The sequence below is a fragment of the Notothenia coriiceps genome, unplaced genomic scaffold, assembly GCF_000735185.1.
Source record: "Notothenia coriiceps isolate Sejong01 unplaced genomic scaffold, NC01 NC01_scaffold00004486, whole genome shotgun sequence".
NCBI classification, from domain to species: domain Eukaryota; kingdom Metazoa; phylum Chordata; class Actinopteri; order Perciformes; family Nototheniidae; genus Notothenia; species Notothenia coriiceps.
In genome coordinates, this window is record NW_011337187.1 from 514,194 (window position 1) to 528,227 (window position 14,034).

At 37.0% G+C, this 14,034-nt stretch overlaps 1 protein-coding gene across 1 annotated transcript; it reads right to left on the bottom strand.

Moving 5' to 3' along the window:
• Nucleotides 1–311: 311 nt before the first annotated feature.
• LOC104942382 (retinol dehydrogenase 11-like) lies at nt 312–5,204 on the bottom strand. Its single transcript, XM_010767596.1, has 7 exons — nt 5,054–5,204; nt 4,667–4,782; nt 3,569–3,724; nt 3,377–3,481; nt 1,979–2,188; nt 1,685–1,877; nt 312–769 (listed from the first exon to the last, which is right to left on the bottom strand). The coding sequence occupies exons 1-7, from the start codon at nt 5,065–5,067 to the stop codon at nt 667–669; spliced, it is 897 nt and encodes a 298-aa protein (XP_010765898.1). The 5' UTR covers nt 5,068–5,204; the 3' UTR covers nt 312–666.
• Between the last annotated feature and the right edge of the window lie 8,830 nt (nt 5,205–14,034).

Here is a 14,034-nt window from a genome sequence, read left to right on the forward strand (position 1 = left end):
CATTTTTTTTTCTTTATTTAGGTTTGGTTAATTTCCACACGTTTGTTGAGATCAATTTGTAACGACAGCCAGGAAATGTAATTAAAAGCCAATCACAAAATAATGTGATTGGCTTATTGCTTTCCAGTTGAATTTTCAAGTGTAAGCTACTTTTATTCTCAAACATAAATCTATCAAACGAAATATAAGCAATAGCAGATATTAAACCAAAATATGTGGTGCTACCCGTTTCTCTTTTCTATTGTAAATAAGTATGAAGGTGGCCAAAAATATGCCCTTTCGTATTCAGTTAATTGAAATGATGTGCAGGAAGGAACAAAACAAAAATAATTGATTGGTCAACACCAGGTTTAATAGCAGAAAATACAGTTAAAAAATGTAAAACATTAAGTGAACTATTCCACAGTTTTCCTAAAATATTATTAAAAATGTATTGTAAAAAGGAAAAGAAAAGTACTTCAAATCAAACTTTGTTTACATACATTACATGGTATATTAGTATTTACTTAATAGGAAGTAATGCCATTTTGTGCAAATACTCTATGTTATGTTAAACAGAAACCCCTAAGAAGTGCTGAAAAAGTGCTGATTAGGAAATGTCTTTAATGGAAGACTATCATTGAAACATATTGAGAAAAAGCAACACTTATTCTAAATCCAGGTTGCTTATTCCCATGTTAACGACAACATCTGACAGCTCATATCCCACAGCTTCTGCGCCACGACATCATCTTTGCCAGCTGCTGAACAGTTGGCAGGAGCACAGTCGCTGTATGAAAAGACAAATTACAAGATGTAAGAATGGCGTTAAATATTAATAAATCATCTCTTTCATACATTCAATACAGGTTATTTAATACACAATGAGTTTATGGCTCAATCAGACAGTATTCAATCCATATTTCTTAACTTGAAAGTGATTATTTAAAACGTATCTTAGGTAATAACTTATTGGGAAATAGTAAGTTCTTGCTTTCTTGTTAATACAATCTTATCTACAAGCCAACTATTGTGTAGTGGAAAAGTATGTCATTTGCAAGTAAAACATAACAGTGTCTGCTTTTCTAAGTATGATGGGTAATAAACAAAGCCATCTATCTGTTATATAGTGCCGGTCAAAAACAAATCTAACGAGATATATCATGTTAAGGTAAGACTGAAATGCCCATACCACAATTAAAATGTTACCGCTTGGGTTAATATATGTTCTTTATAAGATCTGTGATTGCCAATCTTGAAAAAAAAGGAAGTAACTTATAAAATGGGGGGGTTAAATCAGAGTAAAAGACACAATTTTAAAGATTAATGTCATGAAGCTTATTTTCTGAGTTGTTTTGCTCCCAAATGAATGAATTAAGTTTTTAATAGCTGAATTTGGTAAAAATGTTCTGAGCTTTTAAATGTTAATTTACAACTTTAATTTAGATTAGTGTCTTCTCGGAATATTACACAATTCCCTCAGCTCCATCATTTTTTTTGAATGGCCCTAATATGCAATGTGTAACAAAAACCTTTTTATCATTTGTTTTATCTAAAAAGGAGAATTGTTTCTTGAAGTGTTGTCACAACTTGTAGACAATAAAGCAATTACTTATTACTTGTTCACTTTCAGTTATCTTGTTGACCTCAACAATGGTATCAGATGTTGTTTATAAGAAATATTTGATGAGTGGCAGAAATCTACCTGTAATATCCACCGCTCTCTTTATCCAGTGATGGTTCCACTGCGCAGTAAATGCTCGTCTGAGCTCCCTGGGAAGAGTTTTTGGTGAAAGGACTGACTATTTTCATGATGGCCCGTTGAGGGGCATTTAGATGACGCCATAAATCTGTCTGCACGACTCCAGGATGTAGAGAATATGTCGTCACACCTGTGCCTGAAAGACATCAAATTAATGTCACCGTACAACAGTGTGTGAATAATAAAAGAAAATACAACAAATGCATAAAATCACGGATATGAGGGTATGACACACACCTTCTAGTCTCTTAGCCAATGAGCGGGTGAAGAGGACATTGGCTAGCTTGCTCTGAGAGTAGGCCCGGTTCTTGTCGTAACTCTTCTCGCTGTTTATGTCCTCCAAATTGATGGAGCTCCAGGAGTGAGCCATGGAGGACACCGTGATTATCCTGGCTGGTGCTGATCTTTTAATCAGGTCAATCAACAAATGTGTCAACAGGAAGTGGCCTGGAGAACAAGGACATGACTTTCACAATCAATTCATACATTGAGAAAACGATAAAAGGCACCTTATAATGCAAAAGTAATAATTAAGGAATTTAACTTTTGATCTAGATTCCAAGCTTCATATACTTTACAGAATGGCTGCTGAATATCCCTTACCAATAGGTTTGTATCCGGAATCTACACTGCATCAAATAGATGTTTTGATGAGTGACAAATGTCTAAGTTTAAGGGTAGTTAAACAGACACTCTGGGATCATAAGGGCAATTACATGTCAGTATATTTGAATATTGCTACTTAAACTATTAACTATCAACTGAGAGGCACTGTAACTGACAAATTGCTCGGGAGACCTACACCAAAGTAAAAAAAACAGTACTAACAAACATAAAAACTGGGCAGCTAGACAATGGAAAAAGCATCATGTTGATCAATCCAAGATTTGGGAAATGATGTTGCTAAAGTTCTGTCATTACCGTTGAAAAAAAGTTCAAAAAAGCTATCTTTACTTCTTTATCATTTCAATGTATAACGATCTATAGTGTATTTTCTTTGATACAATTAGCTCTGCTTACCTAGCCGCCAACTAAATGCAGATTAAATAGATTTTGACAAGTAAGAACATGACTCCATAATACTAATATTTTGGTGTCAAATATATTTTGTGTTGGATTTCGACAAGGACAGGCCATGCTTGACTCACATCTCTATCTGGGTCCTATCCTCATGACACATATTGTACAAGTCTATCTAAACTGAAAGTATTATTTAGGAGCCAAATCATTAATGGTTATGAACAGGACGTGTAAAATCCCATTTGTTGTTATTTCTTGTAATTGTAAAAGTAATTTCTTTCTGATTGTTTTGTAAAAAAGCAAACAAATGAACAAGACAAACATGTCGCTGATGACGATGACCTAATATTTTATTTATAAGAAAAATATATGCTAGAGGGGGTAGGACCAGAAAAGTTTTTTTAAGCTTCTTCTTGCCCCTGTTGAACATGACAGAGACTATTTGAGAATTATTATTTATTTTTTGTACTTTGTTATAATTATTAATTTGAGTGAGAAAAAAAGGAAAAAAGAGAATATATATATATTATTGTATGTTTTTGTTTCTGACATGTTCAATAAATTGACTAATAATAATAACAAACGTAAGAGCACTACACAATGTTATTTTTGTACCAAAGTGATTGACACCGATCTGCATCTCAAAGCCATCTTCTGTTTTCCCATATGGACAGACCATCACACCAGCATTGTTGACGAGGATGTTTAGCTTCGGCTCATCTGTACAAAACAATATTAAGAAGTTATATGTGTGTGGCTTCAAAGATCTTAAATGTTTACAGATTCCTAAGGATGATATTGGCTAACCTTTGTTGATGGCTTCAGCAAATTCTCTTATCGATTTGCTATCTGCCAAGTCAAGTTTCATGCAAAGGACATTTTCGCTGCCCGAGCTTTCGATGACTTCTTTCTTAGCGGCCTCCCCTCGCTCCATGTCCCTGCACGCCATGATGATCTTTGCACCTAAACAGAAGAATAAACAGCAGTGAGTATAAAAGCAGGTGAAGAGCACCCCCTTGTGACAAAAAGGTGTACATTATGTGTAGTGTCTTTTACAAAAATAATCAAGGGGAATTAGGAGAGACATTATTAACCTCTTAGAAGTAAGAAGTGTGTTTTTTTTCCTTCTATGTCATAGACCTTTTAAAAGAAAATATAACTCAATTTAGTGAGTTTTTGAAATGTTCAGTTTAGGATGCAGATATTACAATCCAATCCAACTGATGTCATGCAAGTATACTTGTTTGAAGCATCTGCATGAATATATTAAATTACATGAAATAAATAATAATATGTGTGACTTATGTTCACATTGAGGGACAAATAAGTTTCACATTCATTTTACTAGACAATATTTAATGTAATTTAAATGTTATCATATTTTCCCTTAACTTTCGTAATTTATTAGAGCTTGGTACCCGTCTCCACTACTGTTTGGTTACAGACCAAAATGTGTACAATTCATTGTCTACATCTCTCAGGTAACCATCGCTGGCTTGATCAGATTCCTATGTCTTATTATCTGATATTTTATATAGATATTTGGCTCTCTATAAATATATATTATAGATGTACTTTGATTGTTCTTTTGTAGGACTTGTCATTCCAGTCACATTTTTCACATTAAGCAGTTAATCTTTTTTTTTTTGTGAATGTCAACCTCTTTATTTCTTTGGTATAGCTGCCCTGTGTTGCAAGACTATGGCTTAGTAGTGTTTTGGTAGGAAATAATGTGTATATTTCCCTCGATGTGAAGCCATACTCAATATTGTTGTGGTATATATTAGCAACAATGTCAACACATTTTAGAAGTGGTAACACACTACATGATACAAGAGTCCCTTTTACAGAGCTAGATACATCCTATTATTTGATGTGAGGACCAGTATAATGTGTCAAACCCACCTCTCTTTGCCAGGTCAATGGCTGTCTCTTTTCCGATACCAGTGTTGGCTCCAGTGATGACAACAGTTTTGTCCTCCAGCCTCTCAGCAGAGGACCAGGCCGACCGGAAGAGGTTTCTGTGAAGTTGGGAAATCACTGTTGCTTAACTTTAGGTGACTCAAGCAGCTGAATGGGTGTAACACAAGAAAATATAAAGTAAATATGCTTAGAACAAATACTAATTTACTTTCAACTAAGTTAAAGAAACACGACCTACCATACACTATTATGTAGTAATTAATTTATTAGTCTTCTACAATTAGGCTATTTTCCCATGTATGGATAATTTAAACGAACGTACGATATTTACACAGATTAAGTACTGTCATTAATGTATCAAGTCCTCACCTTATACCCTGCATCTCACTTTACTACAGCTATCAGGTTGGTGTCAAACTTTACGAACAAACGTTCAAAACAAATGTTTTTAAAAAATATTCTGATTCAACAGCACCACTAACGTCACGAAAAAGTATGTTGGTTAAAAATGCGGAAGTGTGAGTGAATTGTTATTGGCTGGGGTTTCAGCCAATCAGTTGTGACCCGGTCTCTCTCGGACAACACGGATTGGTTGAGCTTCAGGTTATGGGCAAGATCTTTGTGTTGGGTGTGTTCGATTATTAACGCGGGCTATGCCGGGCGGGTGGGGAGTACATTTCACAGTATAAACTAAACTACAGTTCTTTATTTATTTATGTAAATGTAATGGGCGACATATTTTAAACATCATCTACTTTTTTATTTATTTATTTCAATCTACATTTTTTTAAACCCTGTAAAAAATAGTACAGTAGGCCTACAATTAAAGTTGCAGCAAAAGTTGTTTTCATAAAAATGAATATAGACACAGATAAATAACACACAACATTTTTATTTTTATTTGACTGGACATTGTTTTTATTTGACTGGACATTCTTTTATCAAACCAAATAAATAAGCGATTTTAACTAATAGCCATAGGGCCTACAGGTCTTATTTTTGCAGTCTTTGAACACAACATGTACATCACACAATACACTTTTTATTGGACTATGATTATAATTTAAAAAAAGAGTATGTCCTGTCAATACAAATAAAATAAAGTAACAAACAAACAAAACAAAACAAAAATCCGCTCCCTCTCTAGACCAAAACATACCTCTCCAGCAGGTGGCAGCAAATGACCACCCACCGCCGTGAATCAGCTGATGGAGACTGTTTTACTTTGACACTAGCCCTGTGTTGCTGTTATGTATATAGACAGATTAACAGGCTGGAATTTGGGTAAATCTTGTCCTTGGCTGATATCTCACTATTTTGGGCAAATAATTAGCCATAAACAGAAATGACCCATCAAAGATCAGCAAAACCCCATGAATGGCTCATTCATACCTTAGATACATTATCATGACATACAGTGGGATTACAGACTGCGGCTGGACAGAGGTCTTTAAAACAGGAAACATTGCACCGTCATCAACTGATTGTGCGTAAGAAAACATTTCCTTCCATTTTCTCTGGGGGATCAGTCAGCAAAAAAGTGCATGTGTATTATGTGTGTGTGTGTGTGTGTGTGTGTGTGTGTGTGTGTGTGTGTGTGTGTGTGTGTGTGTGTGTGTGTGTGTGTGTGTGTGTGTGTGTGTGTGTGTGTATGCAGAACAAAGACAGGTAGGAGTGTGTGCATAATTAGATTAAAAACACCAAATGAACTTTTTGTGCACTCATCCTGATTGCATCCTCTTAACCCTCTACCTCCCCCTCTTTCTCTTCCTTTTCCATGTTTATTTATGCAACAAGTGGCGCCTAGTGGGACAGGACTTGTTTTAGGTGGCTTTTAATTTTTACCTCATATACTGTAGTCAACATGCCATATTCATTATTTTTGTTATGTAACAGGTGCTCTGTAATTAAATAGGTAAACAAACAAAGAATTACATAACCAGGAGGATATACTTTCCAAGAGGACCGGTGACATTTTCAGTTTTTTTATTCCATTTTTTTATTTGCATTTTAAGAAAATATTCACATACCATACATAACAAAAATAAACACATGAGGTACATATAGATTAACATAACATATGACAAATACAAACATAAATTACAAAATAATAGTAATAATAATATCACAAATAAAAGAATGGATACATTATTAATACTCAGGTATACATTAGTTATATTGTTCTATACTCGCTCTAACTTTTTCAGTTTTTTTAAGGTACATTTTAATGATATGACACAATGTATCTGCCCATGATTCTTCCCTTCGGATGCTTGCTATTGTTGATTGGCTTCTTGTTTTGTCATTAGTGAGATAACATCAGACAAAACAGTTTACCTAAGTTATAACTGGCGCCGCATGAGCAACTTCCCAGAAGCGAACGACAATGGGAAAAGAAGGAGGATGCTCTGAATAAACTATGAGAACAATCCATTAGCTATAATTGGATATTAACTTTACTTTGGCAGAGAGACAGAAAGACGATGCAGGTTTTTTTTTTTATATTCAAGTGAGCGCAGAATATTTTCTTTTTGATTTTGAAAGGTAATGACAGTGCTTTAAGGTAGTAATAAACCGGATGATTTCAACAAAACACATCCCATACATTTGTATCATTATCCAAATGACTAAATCCCTTTCTGCTATGACCTACTATACAATGTTATATTTTATATTGTGAAAAGGGATTTCCCTAAAAATAGCATTTTATAGAATTAATATTAGATATCAACTAACTTTCATCTAGTGGAATGTAATGTCAGAGCAATAATAATAAAAAGTAAGTAATACATAATTAAACAAAGAAGCATACCTTATTTACATTGCACTTCAAAACAAAGACAAAAGGAGATTTTAAATAGTGAACACATACCATAGCAGATATATATAAGGCGCGTTCACACCAGAGTACTTTCCCCCGTACCTTTCCCGTTTAGTTCCGTTAGTAGGCTACCCCTGATGTCGCGTTCACACCATAAAGAGTACTTAGTGCCAGGAACTTTTACCCCCATTTTCAGTGCCTGCTAGAGAGGTGGTACCAAAAAAGTACCAAACAAGTACCGGGGACTTCCGGCCGGGGACTTCGGGTAGCAGTATACGCCGTGAAGTTGTTTGCGGCCTGCCAGTAAACCCAAAGCAGAAGAGGACGAAGTGACGTCAGCGGCTCATTTGCGTAATCTTCCCTCAGGGAAAAGTACTCCGGTGTGAATGCAATTGGTACTTAGTGCCCTTGGGTAATAAGTGCCGGGGCACTAATGGCGCATTTCCACTGCAGCGGGTAGCCCCGTTTAAGCGTCCTTAATCGTCCATAAGCGGCCAGGCCAGTTTTTGGTGGCCTTTCCATATAGCGTAGCACCGGCTAGCGGGTACTTTTTCCCTCTTTTTCCGGCCCCATAAAATCGTGGTTCTATCAGGCCAGGGCCAGCATGCTCCCTGACCCCCCTAGAGGAGGTGAGGACCCCCCTAGAGGAGGTTAGGTCCATGGTGTTTACATGCTTATTCATACAATATGTGTGCTTATGCTAACATCATAAGACAAAACTTGGTTCCGTGTTGTGTGTAGTGAGAACGAGCTAGAGTGAGGGGGGCCCCCAAGCCAAAGCTTGCTTAGGGCCCCCAAAAGTCTAGGGCCGGCCCTGCACACACACACAGCAGCCAGTAATCTAATTTATGAGTTTTCATCTACAAAAACTCAAGTTATCCAAAGCTGTGGGACTCGATAAACATCTCCCGGAGTCCTCAGCTCCTGTCTCACCTTTTCTGTACATACCTACTGATTCCTCCATATCTCACATTCTGTTCTTTCTACACCCCCCGTCATGCTGCTGTATGTCACGCTCGTAGCCTCCCTGACCTCTTTGAGTGGTTACATAACACATCATCGGTGTCATTCATTGGCTCAAACCGCTCCTCTTTACTGATCCAATCTCACACTTGTAATCGTTTTTCAACTGCTGCACCATTTCCATTGAGATACCAATCTCTACCCTTGAGATACCAATCTCTACCCCTGGGATACCAATCTCTACCTTCAAAATGTGAAACTGTGGACTTGTTACAGCAGGTGACAGACTCCTTCATCTCACCATTGACTGAAACACGTTGAAACACCAGTTTCCTTCGAACAAGCCAGAGGTTTTTCTCACCGATTTTCTTTTTTCTTATGAGAAATCTGAACAGATGCAAAATCTGGAAGGTCATGTAGAATTTGTCCCGTTTGATTTTGTCCAGAGATGATTTATCGTTGTTTTTCTCCGTTGTGTATCCAAACTATGCAACGTTTCTTTGAAAAAGACAAAATGTATGTAACATAACCCCCACCCCCACCCCCCTCATGGGCTTAAAGCTGCTTTTTGGTATGTGTTTGGCCCTATGGGTCTATGCAGAAAACAGAATTTCCCCTTTCATAACCATGACTCTCATACTAACTAAGTTTATAACACATTGTGTGATTTGATTGAAACATAATTTTCATATGCATTCATCATTTTAGACTTGTTTATTTGCTTAAAAGGTCAACAACAACAGGTGCAGTTACTTGTAGTAACATTAACTATCAAGCCTCATCAGTGCAATGGAGGTGAATAGAACTGTCTATGTGGTGCTCACACAATTACCAAACTTAATTTTATTTATTGTCAGATTAACGAATTTCATGGTTAATCAGGGTCATCATAAAACAAATAATAAAGAACACCTATATGTTGATATAAGGTGTGTGAAGAACTATACAAAATAAAAGGTTGAAAGAGAAAACACATAAAAGAACTGTTGTGGCGATCCAGCACTCACACAACAGGACATAATTAAACAGAGAGGAATCAATAAAACACAAACACAGATATAGCTGATCAATAATTATTATTTAGTTGTTGCAACAAACAAACAATAATGGGAAGTACATCACCTGCTGCCACAGCAGCCAATCGCGGAAATGCCCCCCGACAGTAGCAACAATCATACAGCATATATAGCCACTGTAATGAACACACACACATTTTCCCTAAGCATGTTTAATGCACACACATTTTATCATGCAGCCTACCACACATGTTTTTCTCTCTGAAAGCTATACTTGTATATGTTTAAACGTCATCATCTCATGACATCCTTAGGATTAGTTAACTAACAAAGGTTAATTGTTTTTATAACCTGAGGCCTTATCTGAACTTCCTCTAACCTCGGTGTCAGCTCACTTAAAATGAATACATCTATTGATAATTCAGAACGACCATTGTCTCTCTAACTGTGTGTGACCCAAATCAGTAACACACATCATATAGCTTAGCATGTGATGTCTAATAAATATCAGAAATACGCTGTATTAAACATTCTGCTATAACAGAACCAATCAAAGCAGGCAATTGGGGACCCACATTCAAAGGGGCTTGGTTAAGTAACATCAACAATAACTCATATAATTGTTGCATAAAACCAACAAACGTAATTGCTTCTTCATGAGTCTTTAGGTTTAGTTTGATCAGATTTGATTGGCAGCAATGCTCATCATCATGATTTAAATGTTGCTAAATTCTGATTGGTGGACAGAAATATGTGACATCACTCAGTACAACCCATTTTAATGCAGAGTGTAGAACAAAAGAAAATACAGAAAATCTCTCTTCTGAAATCAATGAAAACAGTTTCAAACGTGCTATTTTTGGATAGGATCCTGATAACGTGCTCACATAAGAAATAATATGATTGTAGTAAAAAGTTGATGTGTTCTGGTGTTTCATTTTTGAAAAACACCAGAAGTACTAACAGAATCAGTAAGCTCTCTGCAGACACCCACCTTTCACGTCCGTCCTTTTATATCCACCTTTTCATCTTGGCCGTTTCATCTCGGTGGCAGTATGAATCATCACAGCTACACCTCTGTGTCACTTTGTCCCAGAAAAGCGGGCGCCAAAGAACTTTATCAGTGTCAAGGGTGTGTTTCAACACCAACCTGATTCCATCAATGACTTCTGGCTCTGTTCATTAAAGAGATCATTTGAGATTGTCGCAAGATGGCAGTATGGCGAACATGTTGCCCTTTGAGGGTGAACAGACTGTCATTAAGGCCTCGCCATGAGCCCCAGGAAACAGGCATGCAGAGCTATTTATAGAGCTGTCGCAAGGAGTCAATAGTGTAGTGTAAATGTGCCCCTCGGGTGGGAAAGTGGTGGCCTGTTTTAATGTCTGCTTTACATTTATAGCAGCATGACATCCAGTATCACATTTCGTTTTAAAAGTCTGCGAGTATAATAATAAACTAATGTAATAGGTAGGAACATGAGAAATTGTATTTATTGAGTGTACTGTACAAAGAGAAAAATATGTGTTTTTTTTTTAGTAATCTTGAAATCGGGTTCGCTTAAAATATGTAATTAAGACTTCTACTGGTGATTTAGGAATTGCTCAAATTGGAATGTCCACTTATGAGGCCCCTGTGCTTATTTAACATTGACATTTTTACAGTTATACAACTGCTTCCATCTTTTCCCTTGTTTAGGCTTCATAACAAACTGGCTTGCCCCTGTCATTGCCCTCCATCTTTGATCTGCTCAAACGGCAAAGTAGGTCAGGGAGCACTGGGAGCGTTTGTAATGCCAATGGGTTTGCACTATTTCGTTTCCTAACAGGGCACACAAACACCAATCTCAGCATTTCAGTAAATGCATTTCTTATGTTGTATTTCTCCACTTTTTGGGTATACCTTGTCTCGTCTCAATATGTGTATTATTACAATGGCTATGCAGCTGATAAGGGACAATACATTGTAGAGACTGACCTCCTGATTCATAAAATAAACTCTCAGACAGGATATTTTTATTGAATAAGTATTTATGTACCTATAGTAACTGCCCTGAATATAATGTAGGCTCTAGGATGTCCTTTTTCAATATCCTTTACATGCATTACAGTCATTTTTAGCAGAAAATATTTAATTGTTGTACCATCAGTGACTTCTGTTGGGCTCTTTACTTGTCGTTTGATGTTTCTACAGTGGGAAAACAACAGTATGCACATGCGCTGAGCCTGTACTATCTTTACATGTCCTCTCCCCTTGACACAGTTATTTCCCCTGCCATCCTAAATGTCACCTTTGCCAAATACTCTTAACAGGAGCGGCCCCCTCGTTATGCCTTCAGAGTGTAATGCATTATTTTACACAAGCAAACATAATATATCAAGCAGTATGATGTACTTTAACAATATTCTTTATTTGTATTGCTACAGAATGTCTCGTGTAATCTTTGGAGCTGGATCTAGTGTCCGATTTTCTCTCTCACTCGAGGCATATCAGGTGCAGCTCCCTGTATGAACTGAAACCAGTACTGAGTGCAAAGAGATCAACAGAAGTCTGTCACATTTCAGCAGTCGAGCAACTGGTGTTGGCCGCAGCTAAATGTTCTGAATGACTCCTCTGATCTCTGTAATGCAACCATGAGCGTGCCAGGATTCCCCGTACAGTGTCGGCCACAGATCCCTGTAAACAATAAATACATCAATGAATGAAGGGTGAAATAGTTTTTATCACAGGGCTGTCAGAAACATAAAAATACGCTACTTAACACAACTTGTACACAAACCAAATAATGTATTTAACTGAAAAAGGGTTTTATATTGTATGAGTCATTTGTGTACTTTTTCCGTGTGTTTTGCCTGGTTTGGTTCTGCATTGCGTATAGAAACAATAAGACATGCGACTCATACGACCTCAAATGATGGGGTTTTTCAGCAATGTTTTTAACAAAAGCAAATGATAATGGTGCATCCTCTAAAATATAATTATTTTTAAATGATATGTTTTTTATGTTGCTCTCTATTATTTTATTTCTTTGAATAATCAATCAATCAATCAATCAATCAATCAATCAATCAATGTTTATTTATATAGCCCAATATCACACATGTTACATTTGTCCCAGTGGACTTCACAGTTTGTACAGAATATACAGTATGACAATACGACACCCTCTGTCTAACGACCCTCACATCGTACCCAAGGAAAAACTTCCAGAAGAAACCCCACAGTTTAAAGGGGAAAAATGGGAGGAACCTCAGGCAGAGCAACAGAGGAGGGATCCCTCCTCCCAGGATGGACAGACGTGCAATAGATGCCGTGTTGAAATACGAAGAGATAATACACATAATATACTTACAGCGTAGGTTGCTAAATGTTTGGAAATGCAATGTAGTGGTGATAAGAAGATAAGTCAACAAGGATGTCAACATCCTGTGTTAAGCCTGATCAGGGAGGAAAGTATAGATGAGAGATCAGGCAGGAATACCACACATGATAGGAGTGTCAGCCACGACTCAAAGTCCAGGACTCAAAATCCAGAACTCAGATAAGGGATCCAGGACATAGGATCCAGAACTCAGGACTAAGGATCACAGGACCCAGGATGCAGGATCAAGACATATGATTAGGATCCAGGACACAGACCCCACAACAGGAATCAGCCACGACTCAGGGATCCCGCGTAGATAGACACCAAGAATATGAGAAATGAGTGTAGTCTATAATGCCAGACATTGGACAGGTTAAACTTTTTATATAGTGCAATAAAGGAAATCTTATTCATATCCAGATGATAAGAAGAGACGTGGTTGATTGTGGCATATATTGAAAAACAATGGTCCTGGCGTCAAGAAACTTCTAGGTGACACTATAGATGAATGTGTATTGTGAGGAAATGGTTAAGAAGTCAACTCTGACTGTCTGTGCACAGAGGCCCCCACATTTCATTGCTCGAATGCTCTTTATAATACGTTTTAATGCTTTCTATATTTTTGGTGATTGGCGGTTCATATNGCAGACTTTCCCACTGGTTGGGTTTTATTTATAAATCGCTGCTTGGGCTGGTTCCCTCTTACATTTGCACCTTTATGTGTGAAAGACAAAGTCTATATGGCCTGCACTCCCAAGATTTTATTCAGATGCTGGTTCCTAAAGTAAGAACAGAACTGGGTAAAACAGCTTTTAAATATGCTGCCCCCACTTCTTGGAATAATGTACAGAAGGAGCTGAAACTCCCAGAATTGATCATTATGGGGGAATTCAAGTCCATCTTAAAGGACAGAGAACAAGACACCATTGGTAGATGTGAGTATATACCAAAATTGAAGATGTTTTAAATTTTGCCAGTTTTTAATGATTTTAATAGTTTCTTTTATATTGCATATTTGACTGGCTAATGTGCCATTCTATTTTTGTTTTACAGCTGTATTTGTCTGCCTGTATTGTCTGTGTTTTATCTGTTGTATCTTTGTTCATGCTGCCGTTCTTGGCCATGTCACTCTTGTAAAAGAGATTTTAATCTCAATGAGTTATTTTACCTGGGTAAATAAAGGATATA